General features: G+C 36.8%; 1 protein-coding gene across 3 annotated transcripts in view; it reads right to left on the bottom strand.

The window, feature by feature from the left end:
• Positions 1-15,300, bottom strand: part of lpp (LIM domain containing preferred translocation partner in lipoma) — a 200,898-nt gene that overhangs the window by 65,452 nt on the left and 120,146 nt on the right. For all 3 annotated transcript variants that reach the window (XM_088913330.1, XM_088913331.1, XM_088913332.1), the window contains one exon: positions 847-1,545. In XM_088913330.1, coding sequence (XP_088769456.1) covers positions 847-1,545 — 699 coding nt within the window. The remainder of the gene's footprint in view (positions 1-846; positions 1,546-15,300) is intronic.

The raw sequence follows: 15,300 nt of genomic DNA, 5'->3' as shown, positions 1-15,300 counted from the left end.
TGTAAAAATGTAGCTGTTTCTATTGCCAAATCACTGTTATCTTAAAAGTACAATGCTATCTTCATTAACCCGCTGACATCTAAATATTGTTCACAAATGTAAAACTTGAAATGTCACCTTTAACTGCAGAATAAGAAAAAGACTGTAACAAGGTAGATGAAAAGGTTATATTATTAAGGAACCAAATGCAGACCTAGTATGCTTGCAAAGATAACACATTATAAGAAATCTCTTTCCTTCTCATATGCAGTCAATGTAGGTTGATTATAGAGGTGTATAACTGTTTTACAATGTTAAGATTACACAGAACTACTATTTAGTTCTGTACATTTATATATTGACATTTACTTTGTTAATAAAATATATATTTTATCTTTTGTTTCAGCCTTTTTAAACATACTTCCACATGGAAAGGACGCTTCTCAATAAAAATCCATTCATATGCATACAGCTTACGTTCTGCAACTTTAAAAAAACTCAGAGCTAGTTCCACTTCAAATACCTCTTCATAAACAAAACAAAAACAAGAAAAATGTATTCTGACAGATAAAATCCAGCATGAAATGAGGACAAAACAAGCACTGATTCTTGAGATGGATATCCAAAACAGTCCAAAGCTTTTCTACTGCTCACGACTTCTATCGCTGCACTGATCGTTAAGTACTAAAGTTATGTAGTGAAGTCAAAAATGTTTAAAAAAGTAGATATTGCAGTAACTGAAATTACTTCATATCAAATAAAGAATTCAAATAAGGCCATACAGACTCCTAGGATTGGGCTTATGTATTACATACTGTATATCATAAGGAGTCTACAAGGAATTTCCAAGGAGAGGCAGAGGCCTACCTTTTGTGGAAGTCCAGGAGCTGATCCATACTGAATCATGGGTGAAGGGCCCATGGCCTGTGGTGGGTCAGTGATGTAGGTCTTCTTAGGAGCAGGAGGTTGGTACCCTGGCCCAGTGGCAGAAGTCGGGTAATGGGGTTCTGGTCTCCAGGTGTTGTGACCTCCATATGCAGGACTCTGCATCCCCACTCCTTGGTAGTGGAGATCAGGGTAAGCTCTTGGAGGTGGAGGAGCGTACCCATGGGTCAGCTCAGGCTGACGGCCCGGCTGGGGTGGTCCATAGGCAAAATCTGGACCACGGGGTTGGGTGGCCATGTACTGAACTGGAGCTTGGGAACGAGCTGGCTGCTGGGGATACTGCTGTTGGTTGAAAGCAGGGGACACGCCCTGGGTGGGCTGAGGCCCTTGAGGCATGTAGTGAGGGCTGGGCTGCGCCGTCTTGACCTGCACATTGAAAGTCGGGCGGCTGGGAGTGGAGGCGGTCGTATAGGAAGCTGGGACAGGCTGAGGCAGGGGCGTGGGCTGTGGTTTGGGCATTGTGGGGGAAGCAGCAGGGGGCTGCGTGGCAGCCTGAGGCTGAGGTTTCGCAGTCGATTTCTTTGTGGCTGTCAAGGGTGGCTGGGTTGGAATGACCATCCGTTTGTGTCCAGTGACAGGTGTGGATGAACTGGATGTGGTCACTGGGGTAGTCCCATAGTTCTGAAAAAGAGATAAAGAAAGCAAAATTAGAAATTTCAATAGGTTTAACAGGAGAGAGGGGCTTTACAGAAACAGTCCGAAAGGGAAGCATATCTGGACAAGGGCATTCCTCTACAGTGATTTACTCCATGTAGATGTTAGATGTAATTTCAGAACTTCCCTGAACATTCCCTTCAGCTCTGGAGACTAAAAACAGGACTTTTTCCATCTCAGCATTTCTAACCCTAAACCCACCAAGATTAAATAAATACATTTACTTCTTAAAACCTCATATAAACATGAAAATAAATCTAAGACATTTACAAAATATTATATCACAGCATATTTTGCACCTGTCATAAAACAGGGATATTTCAGGACTACACCAATGTTTTTGCAAGTCTTACATGAATATATATTTATCTTTATGTAGACTATCATACAATCGTTAAGAGTTTCTGGCACAGGTCAAAGCATAAATTACCAACAGGAGCTGTTGCATGCGTGCTGGAACTTATCTATATGATGCTGCACAGCTAAATTAATTAGCATGCTGTCTCAGTTTCAGGAAAGCATAAAACACTGCTGTAACAAGGGCATGGTAATGTAATGATACACAGCTCAACCTGTGGAGCTGAGAATACATTTCTGTGGCAAAATCATAGTGAAGGATTGTCAAAAATACAGAACACTAGGACTGCCACACCACCTCAACTTCCGTCTTATGCGATAAAAAATAATACTTAGGTGCTCAATTCATTCTCATTACAGGAATCAGCATAGGCATGCATTTTTGATTGCTTTTAAACTTATGCAGTCATCCTGAATGGTATATGCAACTTCAATTTTGTTTTTCATTCTCTTCCATATCTTGTATTAAGCAATTCGGATATTACCTTATCTGTAATTCATACATTCAATCATGACACATTACGGACAACTAACAGCTGCTCTCTATTCCTTTATAGGAATGTGCTGGCTAACACCTCAGGAGTTTCATAAAAAAAAGTTATGACCAACTGAAAACAACAACAACTACAACAAGCCAAAATATTATTTTACTGAAAACTTTTGAAAAGAGATACCCACTGCAACAGCAAACTTCCAGGCAACATGGGTATACCGTATTAAGCCAATTTTGCAAAAATAAAGCCTACAACAAGGTTATATCTATGACTGATGTCACTAAAATGTTCTAGTATAAAAAAACATACCACTTATATTGCAGATCAATATTAAAGGTAAAAACCACGACAATGAATAAACCCAAACTCCCTAGAGTGATTCTATGTGTTAAAAAGCTATAGACAACTAACTACCTAGGAGTGTAACCCCGGCGTCCTGGCCAAAGTTCCCATTGCCCCTTACCAATCATGGGCTCCTAATAATCCCCATCTTTGAATTGGCTTCATTACTCTGTTCTCCTCCCCACTGATAGCTGATGTGTGGTGAGCGTTCTGGCGCACTATGGCTGCCGTCGTATCATCCAGGTGGATGCTGCACACTGGTGGTGGTGGAGGGGAGTCCCCATTACCTATAAACCGCTTTGAGTGGAGTGTCCAGAAAAGCACTCTATAAGTGTAAGCAATTATTAAATTATTATTATTATTAACTCAAACGTGGCTTCCAAATGATAACTCCAAACTAACTGGCTCTCAAAAGCAGTTAATTAGCTACTGGTTTTCAGAGTGCCTGTGCTACACATTCTCATGAAGACTTATTAGATTATTTTACCTATGCACAACTGCACACAAAAGAATGGTGAAGCCCATGAATTCTCCAGGAGTCCCTGACAGGAACACATACTTTCATACTCTAAGCCATTAAAATACTTTATTAAGGCAGCTGGAATCTTGTGATACTGTGACATCAGATGAAGTCTAGTAACAAAAATAAAGCTTGCAGCCTGCCTATTTCATGCTCTGCAGCACAAATGATTTTCTATTGGTACTGTGCATGGTGTCTATGGTTTTAACTATTAGTACAGGCAACCATGTTGAAAGAAAATAGTGCTGGACTTTAATAAGTTAAATAATCTATGTAACAGAACAAGTAACATTCACTTCTAAAATCACAGTGAACTGTACTATTATAAGGTCACATTTTTCGATTTATTGCAATCTGGGAATTATAAAAAATCTCTAATAAATATAATAATCCCTTGCATTTATATATGCTGCATATACAAGAGGGGATACACTTCATACACCATTGAACAAAATCGCCCACCTGGGTCAGACAACCCCACTATACTGTACAGCTGATCAGGTTGAAAGGTGAGAGTCCAGGATATGCAAGCTTGAGGTAGAATTAAACCAGGACACCATAGTTAACACTAAGAGGGCCATAGGATTTTTAATAACTGAGGAGTCAGAACCTCATTTTAAAGTCTAATCTGAAGGACGGCACCCCCTACAAGACAATTATCCCAGTCATCATCATGAGTCTTAGGTATGGAAATCACAGTCCTTGGGAAAGAGTGCCGACTAATCCAGCAACACCACTTACAGCAGTATCTTAAAGGCCTCCCTTCCTAGTACTCACCAGCTTCTGAGTTCTGATGAGATCAGGCTGTAAGTGAGGGAACAATTCCCAGGGGGACAATTTAGAGTAGCCAATCAAATCCAGCTTGCAAGCCTTTCTTCAGAAACTGGAGAACCACACGAAAAGCCATATAAACACAAATGGTGAAACTCGCTTACGAAAGAGGGCTTTAATACCCTTGAACTTGAAAAGGATCAATGTACTCTAAACTGCATATTGCGCAATGCCATTTGGGCTACTATTATTAAAAACAAGCATTATAACCAAGACCAAAGTCTTCTGACCAATGAATAACTCATTCTGATTCTCTAACAAAACAGGCTTTGCTAGACAATAATGTGATGAAGGTATACTATCCAGAAGATAATCCATGATAACAATTTTAACATTTTTCCCAAATGTTTGAAATTGTTATAAGGTTGCTTGATAAAAAAGTAGTTATCTCCATAGATTTCATTAACCTAGGACAGTCTTTCCAGGTTATTGCCTTGAGCCAAAAATTCAATTACTGGTTTTATTGCAGGATAAGTACAAAGACTTGATCTTGTATTGCCATGATCATTTTTCAATTAGAGGATATGCTTCACAAAGATTTGTTAAAATGCCTAATGTTCATAAGCATATTTTATGTTGCTTGCTCCCAGGCATTGGATATGCCATATGAATGAATGTGAATATGGTGTTAAGAGTGATTCAGTTTCTGAAATCCTTTATAAATTTAATTTATGCAAGAGACTTTATCAATCTTGAAGGAACAAAACAATTAATAAAATGCAGTCTCTTAACATAATGACCTGCTTTAAAACAGGATCAAATGTTTTTGACATCAGACAGCATTACTAATGCATAATACTTCACTCCAAATCAATTTATAAAATCACAGTGACACAACAATCTGTACAATGGTAACTCGTCTTCCATGAAGGTTGCCTTAAAAGTACAGTAGGCAGTTTTCTGAAATAACGACCATGTGTGATGTCCATTAGCAGCAAAACAGGCCACACTGCACTGCGATAGTGACTGGATAAGAGTTCAAAAGACAGCCTGAGGTATCATATTGCACTTGCACCCAAGGAAGGTCTTTGCTTGCCAAAGATTCTGTGGCAGTGAATGATACTGCAGACAATGTCCAAGTACATCTCAGTGGTGTTAAATCTATTCTAGGTGACAAGGCTGGCCAGCAAAGGGATGGGATACTTTAACCCCTGAAGGTCCTGCATATACACTCCAGCAGCATGATGCTGCATGTGCTGTCATGCTGGCAGATGTGCAGAATGTGATGATGTCCGAAATAAAGCTCCAACAATCCTGGACAAAAATACAATTAAGTAATTTTGTCAATAATCATTTACCTGAAACAGTGTCATAGCTGTTCTTTCTGCTGTCTCTTGGATGTGTGCTGGTGGGCAGCTATTGATGGCACAGAATAACCAAAAAGAAGAGAAGATCTCTAAAGATTCCTATCTGGTGCTCACACATCCCTGTAATACACGTTGTGATAGTGCTGTGATAGTACACCATATCTCTACTCTTACTCTTAAGCCATCCAACTCTTTAAAAATGGCTCGGTTTAATTTTAAATGTAGGGAAGCAAGTTAACAGCCCCTGTTTTATCACTGCAAAGAAATGTTCAAAGCGAGACATGTGGGTGGGGAATGGTGAGTCAGAAATAACTTTTTTTTTAAGTAAAGTCTTATCAATGTTAAAACAATCTGCATTAGAACGTCATGAAACCCTGAAGGTCAGAAATTAACTGATACTCCTATTTCCTGAACTGCTCACAAAGGCTTTGCCAACATCCTAAATAAATGAAAGAGTTGAAATTTCCTGTACATGTGGTGGAACAGAGAGGGCACAAATACAGTGTGATGCTCTGCAGTCTGAAGATGATGACAGATTTATACAAATGAAACACCATCTTTTCTTTCAGTCCAGAATGATTTTAGCAGGGAATGGTTCAGATGAATAAAGTAATAACAATGTCAGTATTAGGATGTGTAACAAGTTGTAAGGAATTAGATAAATAAACTTTTAATGAAAAGTAAAAAAGGCATTAGTTCCTGTACCTATCTTAACAGACAGATTGTATTGCATACAGTATGCATTCAATTCTAGTATTGCTACAATGAACTCTAATAATAATTGTTTCCCAATAATAAAAAAAACATGATTAGCAATCCTACTTATTAAAGTTAAATAACACTTCTGAGTCAATTAAACAAATTAATTTGGTTAAACATCTTTATTTTGAAGGAGAAAAATATATAGACAAATGGCCGAAAGTCATTGGAATTTGCCAAAAGATGAAAAGTTTCTTGTAAATAAAAGCAGGTAATTTTTAAACTGAGAAAAACTCATTCATAACAAGAGCAGAAAAACTGAATGAACCAAAATCAATAATTTGTAATATACTGTAGAAAGAAAATTGTATTATTAGTTATCAGTCATGACTGGGTCGGCCAAGAAAAACATTTTCAGTTGATAACAGAAAAATTATCAGAGCACTCAAGGAAAACCCTAAAACAACTGTCAGGAAAATTAACAACCTCCAGAGTGCAGGGGTGAAGGTATCAAAATCTACTGTTCACAGAAGACTGAGAAAACAGAATTACAAAGGCTATACCACACCTATTTTCAGCACCAAAAAAAAAATACAATTTACTTGGAAGTACAAATATGCACCAAGACAGTTTTGGAACAACTTTTATGGAAATAAATAATTAACTAAAATAATTATACCAAAAGTGATAGGTTAAAGCATAGAGAAAGAAAGGAACTACAGATGATACAAAGAACAGCATTCATTGAAACGTACAGTACATGTGGTAATGTCATGGTCTGGGCGTGCTTGGCCATGTCTGGAACTGGCTCACTCATTTTTAGCAACTATGCACCTACTGATAGCAGCAGCATAATTATGTCTGAAGGAACATTTTGGTCATGTTTCACCATGCACCTTGATGATGTCCCTAAACATACAGCCAGTGCACCCAAGGGGCTCGTAAGGAGAGAACAGAAATCCTAAACTTGCCAGGTCAATCTTCAAATTTAAGTCCAAATGAGCATCCATTTTATATATTAAATAAAAAAATCATGAACTAAATAAAAGTTAGAACACCACAAAGAAGAGGCAAGAACTCAAGCGAAGGCTTGGCAAAGCATCTCAAAATGATTATAAAATAGAGTCTGGTATACTCATGGAGTGATTACCTCAAATATTACTTTTACACTTGAACTTGACTTGAACACAATGTTTTTGTTCTAATATGATCAAATGTATGCATAAAATTACCCAAAATAAAACAGATTTTTGATTGTACCCGTACCAGGTATCAGTTTGACTACAAGTACAAACTGTTTAAGTGTAAAAGAAAAACAACAATTTGTATTTTGCTATCCCAATAGTTCCAGAAGGCACTGTACATTTATATAATTACACGCAAGCAGCATTAAATTACTTTGGTGTTAAATTTAAATAATTGTTCATGGTCTTCATATATTTCAGGTCATTAGTCTATCTATAAATAAATTAGAACCTAGCATGAATTTAATTCTATACTGAAAATACAAATGTGCTCCTCAAAATAATTACCTTGTCATACTTAGTTTTCCACCAATTACATTCACAAAAAACATCCATTGTTGGATCGTGAAATGGCACTGCAGATATGATCCGGAGCACTGGCTTATGCCAAAAGTATTTTTAATGCTACCTACAGTAAATATATATCCATATGCAACATACACTGAAAATAAGTGCTATGCATTTAATTCATAAAGTAGACAGTGATCAGGCAAGCATCACACTTATAGCAAGTACTTTTAAATGCCAAGACCAAACCCAATACATTTACTGTACAATGGAGTTTCACAAACTCTCCATACTGCTTCAAATGAATGTGGCACTCAGTTACAACAAATCTGTCTTAAAAACGGCTAGCAAATGTAAATTTGGCTAGTGTTAAACCTTCCCCTTTGGCTATAACAGATGGTGATTTTAATTTTCTTAGTTCATTCCAGGGTATGAGACTGAAACATCTGAGACACGATTCTTGTCATGGTGAATCTTCAGTCATTGAGTGAGCCCACTGCTTACAGAAAAGCCTGCCTTTGGTGTTCATAGCTCAATTCAGTTTTCAAAGTTTCCCCAGACACATATCTTGACTGACCTCACGATAACCAAAAATTCTCTGTAATTTTTAAAACGGCCTCTGAACATATTATGATAGGATAGCAAAAGATATGCAACACCCAAGCCTGTACAAACCTGTTAACTTTGCATTTCAAACCATGTGGGGGTGGTGTGATATTTTCTCAGCAAGCCTTGGGAAAACCCCTCAGTTCTCACAAAGGCTGTTTATTTTTTGCACTAAGCTTTAATATGACCTCAAATGTTTTTATAACTTCCTAGAGCTTTTGGGTCAGGCATGAGCAAATGTTAAGCTGTTGTTTAAAGCATCTCCCTCATGGTTTCCTCTGCTAATTGTTCCTGCAAGTGACCGATAGAATGCAGTCAATAACGAAGTTCCTCAGTTGAGGCATCCGTTTAAAACTTTATCCAATATTTTTTCAGAGCCTAGTGAGGAGAAAATAATGCATGGACTGTAGGAAGTAAAATATCTTACGCAGACATTAAAATCCATCTGAAGTTCCTCTCAGCCACGTATTTGAGGGTATCAGCACTTCATTTAAAACGAGTTCCAGATAATGCATATTAAATATGATTAAAGACATTCGAGAAAATTTAGAGAGACCTCTAGCAGTTTTGGATTATCTTAGTTTGCAGATAAAGCACATTAAATTGGCTCATGGAGAACATTAAATTGTATATCTAAAATCTGTTCAACTGTTCTTTAAGTAGAAAAATGGCATGCTATGTCAAACTATATGTCAATCTGGTATGAAAACGGATCTCAGCAAAACACATTTTCAAGTGGTTCTTCAAGTGGTTGGTTATAAAAGCTCACAATCATCTTAGACACTTTTAACGCATTTTCCTGACCTCTAATAATTATTTTAAGTGTTGTTCTTGATGAAACGTCAGTCCTGAAACATGAGGAGTTTCACAGGAAGCTTAGTGAAGACGCTTTAAGGTTCTATCCTTTTTAATAATCACTTAATCCTACTATAACACAAGTTTTTGATTTAGAAAGCATGCAACCAAAAGTAATAGAAAAAAAATGTTCATTCAAGATTCACTGGGTGTTCTTTATACATTATTCCTCTTAATATTGAATAACTTCAGATACTAAATGAATTTCAAAACAGCTTCAAGTTCTCATCTTTGCCATAAAACAAATATCTTTAATGTTCTCAGTATGAGTTAATATTTTGAATGAGGCGTTGTATCTTGCTGTGGTGAAGTGTTTCTGTATTTGAGAGTGCTGCCAAGAAAAATGGTAATCTAATCTCAATATATTTTGAACCTTATGAGGTTTTTACAAGTTTCCATCAAACTATATGGTTTCAAGACAGTTAATATGAAAGTGCTCATGAAAGTAGCATCCATTCATCCCTTGTTTACGTTTTTCTTGGCATTAATTCCAATAATATGAACTGACCACCACATACGATATTCCTATAAGCTTTAATAGGGAATGTACGTTTTGTGAATTTTTAATAATCAATGTGATATAATACAAACACAATGCACTGAATCGTAGACATTAAACATCTCCTCCACCTACAGTCCATACACTAGAGCTATGAGATAAATGCAGCTGGTATTCCAGCACATACAGTGAGAAATATCTTGCAGGGAATATAGGCTGAAAGGATGAATATTCCACTCAAGTCACGTTGCTTTTGCATTAGAAGTATCACGTTTGAGCTGCAGCTTATGTAGCGAAATAAAATGAAAGGAAGAAGAACTCTTTATAAAACCAGTACAACTTTTAATCCCGATGCTTTACCACAGGGGTCCAAGCCTGGACTTGGAGGGCTGGGGGGGTCTATGGATGTTCACTCCAACTCTGCTCTTAAGGAGCTAAACCAGCTGGATACTGTCTTAACTATACTAATTTAGCACCGTCTCTCAGTTTTTCAGGGGCTATTGCTTTAAAGAGAACTTGAAACCTTGAAGACACACCAGCCTTCCAGGACCAGGACTGGACAGCTGTGCTTTATTAATGTCTGGGAAGCACACACTGTACAAGAGAAACAAAACAAAGAAAGAATCTGATCTTCAATACTATGAATAAAATATTAGTTTATATTAATATAATGCAAAAACAAGTCAAAGGACCTTTAACTGGAGAAGAAAGTGATAAAAGCTTTCAAGAAACGGAAAAAAATGATCACTGAAAGTACGACACTAAAACTGAAATTTAGAATTGGCATTAAGGGACCCACTTGGCGCACACATTCCGAGAATAGCAATCAGACAAAATATGTTACCATTTTCACTTAAAGGATAATAGAAACCATTTGAATCTGATAAAGGGTGCCAGAGTATTAGTAAGTGTTTATAATTGTATCGTAATTATCTGTGGTGGTATTCAAGAAATTGCCCATCAAAGACAGTATTCTCGGAAGGACTTTCAGTTGTGTAGGAGATTTCTTTTTTGGACCGCAATCATTATGTTCAAAAAGCTTCCATCATTTTTGCTTTTAATCTCCTACCAGTTCTCTGCGACACATCTATAAAATAAATTCTTTACACACATGTAAGAAGATTTTTTTCCCTGTAGATTAAAATTAAGAAAAACTGGAGAATGTTTGAAGTTTGTGTTTAGGAGAATCGGCAAAGCCACAAAATGGTGAAGAAGACAAATGAAAATGAATCTGTAAGATATATAATAAAGGAATTCCTTCCCTTATAAAATGAAAACATTGCTAGGAACTCTTGCCATTTTCATCACAGGAATTTACACTTGTGGTTTTACTGCTGCAGCATCTGAAATGTGAAGGCTCTCCCAGAACAGCTCAGCTGGGTGCAGGGTGTGGGACGTTTTCTGATAATCTCCTCCACCTTCAGCTACATTACTGTGATTCAATAAGCCACACTGTTGTTAGTGAAAACCCAAAGAGATTCGGTTCAATTTCAGCATAATTAATAAATGAAGTCTTCCAGTTATAATCTACTACATTTGATTTCAGGAAGTCTACAGTAAGAAGAAGAATGGTGGTTTGTTTACCACAGAGGTGGTGAACATACTCCAATACACAGCAGTTCATTTGTTAGTGTAGTTGAAAAGAGAGTGGCTATTTTCACAAATTCAGGTTATTCTGGAAACTTGTGTCTCGTATGAGCAATATACATTTTAATACAGTAGTGGTTAAAAAAGAAATTATAACTTAGAATCATTATTATTATTGTTATTATTATTACTTACACTTATATAATATACTCCACTACATGAACTTTACAGATAATGGGGACTCCCCTCCGCCACTGTCAATGTGCCAAAGTGTGCCAGTACGCTTACCATACATCAGCTATCAGTAGGGAAGACAACCGAGTAATGAAGCAAGTTCATAGATGGGGATTATTAGAAGGTCAGGGGAAAATTTGGCCAGGACACTGGGAACTATTGTTCCCTAAATAAAAATATGGTGTATTAGAATATGTCATGGCATATTCAGATATCTGAATACAGTACCATGACAATCTCTTTAAACTCTATCGACAACCACTAAGCATGCCCTACGTTTATTATGATATTATTTAGATATTGTATACAGTATTGTACCTTGCCATATTACTCCCTTCATTTTCAGGTTTCTGTTTACCAACCACATCATGGAAAAATTCATCATGACAGTTGTTAATGTTCAGGATAGAACCCAATAAGGGCACTGTGGCCTAATTTATAGATTGACACAACCCTGAGGGTCATCACACACATGACCTCCTATTTCATAAGGTCAAATTCAGTTAACAGGTCACTCAATGACGTTATTTGCATCAGCCTCACAGATGCAGCCAATCATTGAACTTGCCAACTCAAGGAGAGAGTTCTTTCAGGGGAAAGAACTAATCTGCTGTGACAGTAGTTAACAGTCAGCCTTTTAGCATTGCAGCTCAGAGAGAACCCGTTTTAATGAAAACAGGCAAGTTCAAATCGCAGTCACTGAGTCCCAACTTGAAAAAAATTGTCACTGGCTCACCCTGTTCAAAACTTAAGCATGTGCGAATCTGGGCAGCTTATTAGACTAATGAGTCACGATGGGATACTTTCAGGGCTCTCTTGGGCACGCAGCTACCTACAGCTGGTTTCCACTCTCAGAACCTAGAACCTGCAGCTAAACTGACCTCAAGGTCAGCAAAAGCTGCTGGCCCTCAAGACTGATCACTCCATTAATGTCTCTATTAAGCTAGACATCATTTACAGGAGCACAGAGAAGCAAACTCAGAAGTTAAATTATTAAGGACACAACACCTAATAATTTTCAAAATAAAAGTCAGACACACCCGTTCAACCATCCAAAGTAAAATGCCTGTGTGTATATATACACATACATATAAATCATGACATACACATGTGTAATCAAAATAAGAAAATCAAACTCTGTAACTTTGCCGGTGGGCATGACCTTTTCAGAAAGATTAATGAAACCACATTCTCAGACTGTCCATATATCCCCACTGTGACAGAGGGAACACTTGACAGTGACCTCCACTGCTCATTTGGCAAGATGGACCTACTCTTTGATACTGGTGCTGTATATCTTAGCATCTGGCACTTGAACTGTGACATTAAGTTTCCTATTTCCCATAGCATTAAGTTGTTATATGAGCTCACTTGTACGTGATTATACTATGATTAATATTCCGTATACTATTTTTTAAGGTTTTGTCTAAGTGAATACAGTATGTGATGCAAATGCTCCTATAGATTCCTTAATTCTGTCCATCCTTTAGCATAGATTCCTTCCCTGATAGTCCATTATCTTAGTAGGACATTGCTAGGCACATTGTCACTGGTTCTAATTAGAAGTACAAAATGTGTTGTCTTAATTGCCGTTTAATGTATTCCCATATGATCTAGATCTAAGAGTTCACTTAACACCACAACACCACTTTTGTTTTCTTGGGTATCTCTTCAAGCTGTATTTCCCTGTTTCTCCAAGTTCATTAATCATTCAAACACTCAAGTCAATATGTTTGTGTCTTGCTTTTTGGGTTTCATTATGCAACACAACAACCAGTTATTAGCTTAAAATGGAAAAATTAAAACAAGAACATTTACATTTTTTCTGAGAAACCATTTTAGCAAATATACCTGTACAAAAGATTACCACATAAAACACCTCTAATTTTACCTCTAATATTTCGAAAAGGGAAATTATTTTTTTAATGCACCAAAAGAGCTCATACTTGTATATTAAAACATGTTTTACACATATAAAATGGTGCTAGTAAATCCATCACAGATCTCATTTAGGTCTAAACTCAATTCAGTGGTAAGCTTGGGGGAATGTGATGTGTTAATCAAATCATCTTAATAAATATTTATCCAGGCTCCCTGTGTTTACTGCATGAACTTATAATTTCTGTCAGTGTTTCCCTGCAGCTGAAAGGTAATTTAAAATTGATCCTACACCTCAAGTCAGAATAGGACAACCGGATTATGTTCTTTTACCACATAACAGTCTGGCACAGGCTTCAAACCTGTGTTTTTCCATCATAATAAATAACTGAAATTAAAAAACAAAACTAAAGAGGTCAACCAGCTCCAGGTTTATACAATCTTGTGTTTCTATGCCATATAGATATTTGGTCTGCTGGATCTGAATTGTCAGTACTATCCAAGTGTGCCGAAGTGCACAGTGGATACTACTTACTGTACGTTAATCTGGGGAAAAGAAGGTCTATGTGATGTTTATTTGAGGTTTACTTTGATGAAAAATAATATTTTCACTTTATTTTTCACTTAAAACTAAAACTTAAAAAACATGGAAACATCAAAATTCTCCAAAGCAAATCTAAAACAGTCACTTTTCCACTTTTATGCTAGGAAAAGAGTAGCAAATCATATTCCTCACATACATATACATGCATGTGTTTCAGTATACTGTACAGTTTTCAATTCTGTTTTTTTAACAGCAGACATTTTATAAAAAACAAACAGTACTTTCAATCTCTAGTTAATAATCTAGATCTTACTTTGATAAAAAACAGAACTACTGTATATTGGGGGTCTGTGGTGACCACCCTTTCTGATATTATTTAGTTCATGCTGTGTCCATTAGAAAGTGTATGCACTTTCCAATGATCTTTCAATTTCCAGTGAACAATGTTTCTGACCGCTGGATTAACTTTATTGTAGTTTTGAAGGGGAAATAGAAAAAAATACCCAGTCAGTCAAATTAAATCAACTGCAGCTGGCCAACTGTACATTTTTGTTACTGAAATGAGTACATTTTAGGATGAAAACTGTAAACACCCGTGTCGTACAATACAAAGTTTGCAGAAACATCCTCTGACAGTCAAACTAAAAAATAGACATGCTTTTACGAGTATCATGCCACTGATATTTTTAAAAAAAGCGGACAACTGTAATCATTATATCCCTTGCAGCAACAGACTCTAAATAAATGAATCTGCCATTTATTCTCTTGCTTTTACTTTCCTTTTACCACATCAAAGAAGAAGTCTTAAACTACAAATTGCTAACTGGTGACTCCTATTAAATGGAACAGGGTTGCCAGTGTACTCCAGCCTCACACATGAGAATGACAAACAGCAGGGTTGACTGTTTGTGTGCTGTGTCTGTGGGGACTTTCACGTGTCACAGCTGGAACATGACGTGTGCATTTATCAGGCTGACAGGGAGAGATAGAGCCTTAATTGAATAGAGCACCTCTGCACTGGCAAACCTGTCAAAGTCTTATTGCTCAGGCACAGACTTTATGGCATAACGCATTCCTGTAAATCTCAGGGATGGGAAAGAGCATTATTTGCTAACAGATGGCACTGCTATTAAGAAGCAAATAGAAATGTATAAATGTCTTTCATTATTCCTTATTAGGAAGAAAATGGTTACCTTTTAATGAAAATATTCATCTTTGTCATTATTTTAGCAAATTAGCAGAAATAAGTGAACAAAGATGAGTGATATTATCTGGACACTTATAAAACAACTAGGGTCTTTGTTATTTCCATACAGCTTTGTACAGCAGTGCGTCTTTGCTGCTTCATGGTTAGTTCTACTATGCACTTTATGATAAGTGATAGAGGTTAGAAAACACCCAAGAAATAAAGACAGGTACAGTAAGGGCAAATCCAGT

This window comes from Atractosteus spatula, chromosome 4, assembly GCF_055471065.1.
Source record: "Atractosteus spatula isolate fAtrSpa1 chromosome 4, fAtrSpa1.hap1, whole genome shotgun sequence".
Classification (NCBI taxonomy): domain Eukaryota; kingdom Metazoa; phylum Chordata; class Actinopteri; order Semionotiformes; family Lepisosteidae; genus Atractosteus; species Atractosteus spatula.
Note: the sequence above shows the minus strand (reverse complement) of the source record. Positions and strands in the feature narration are given on the sequence as shown.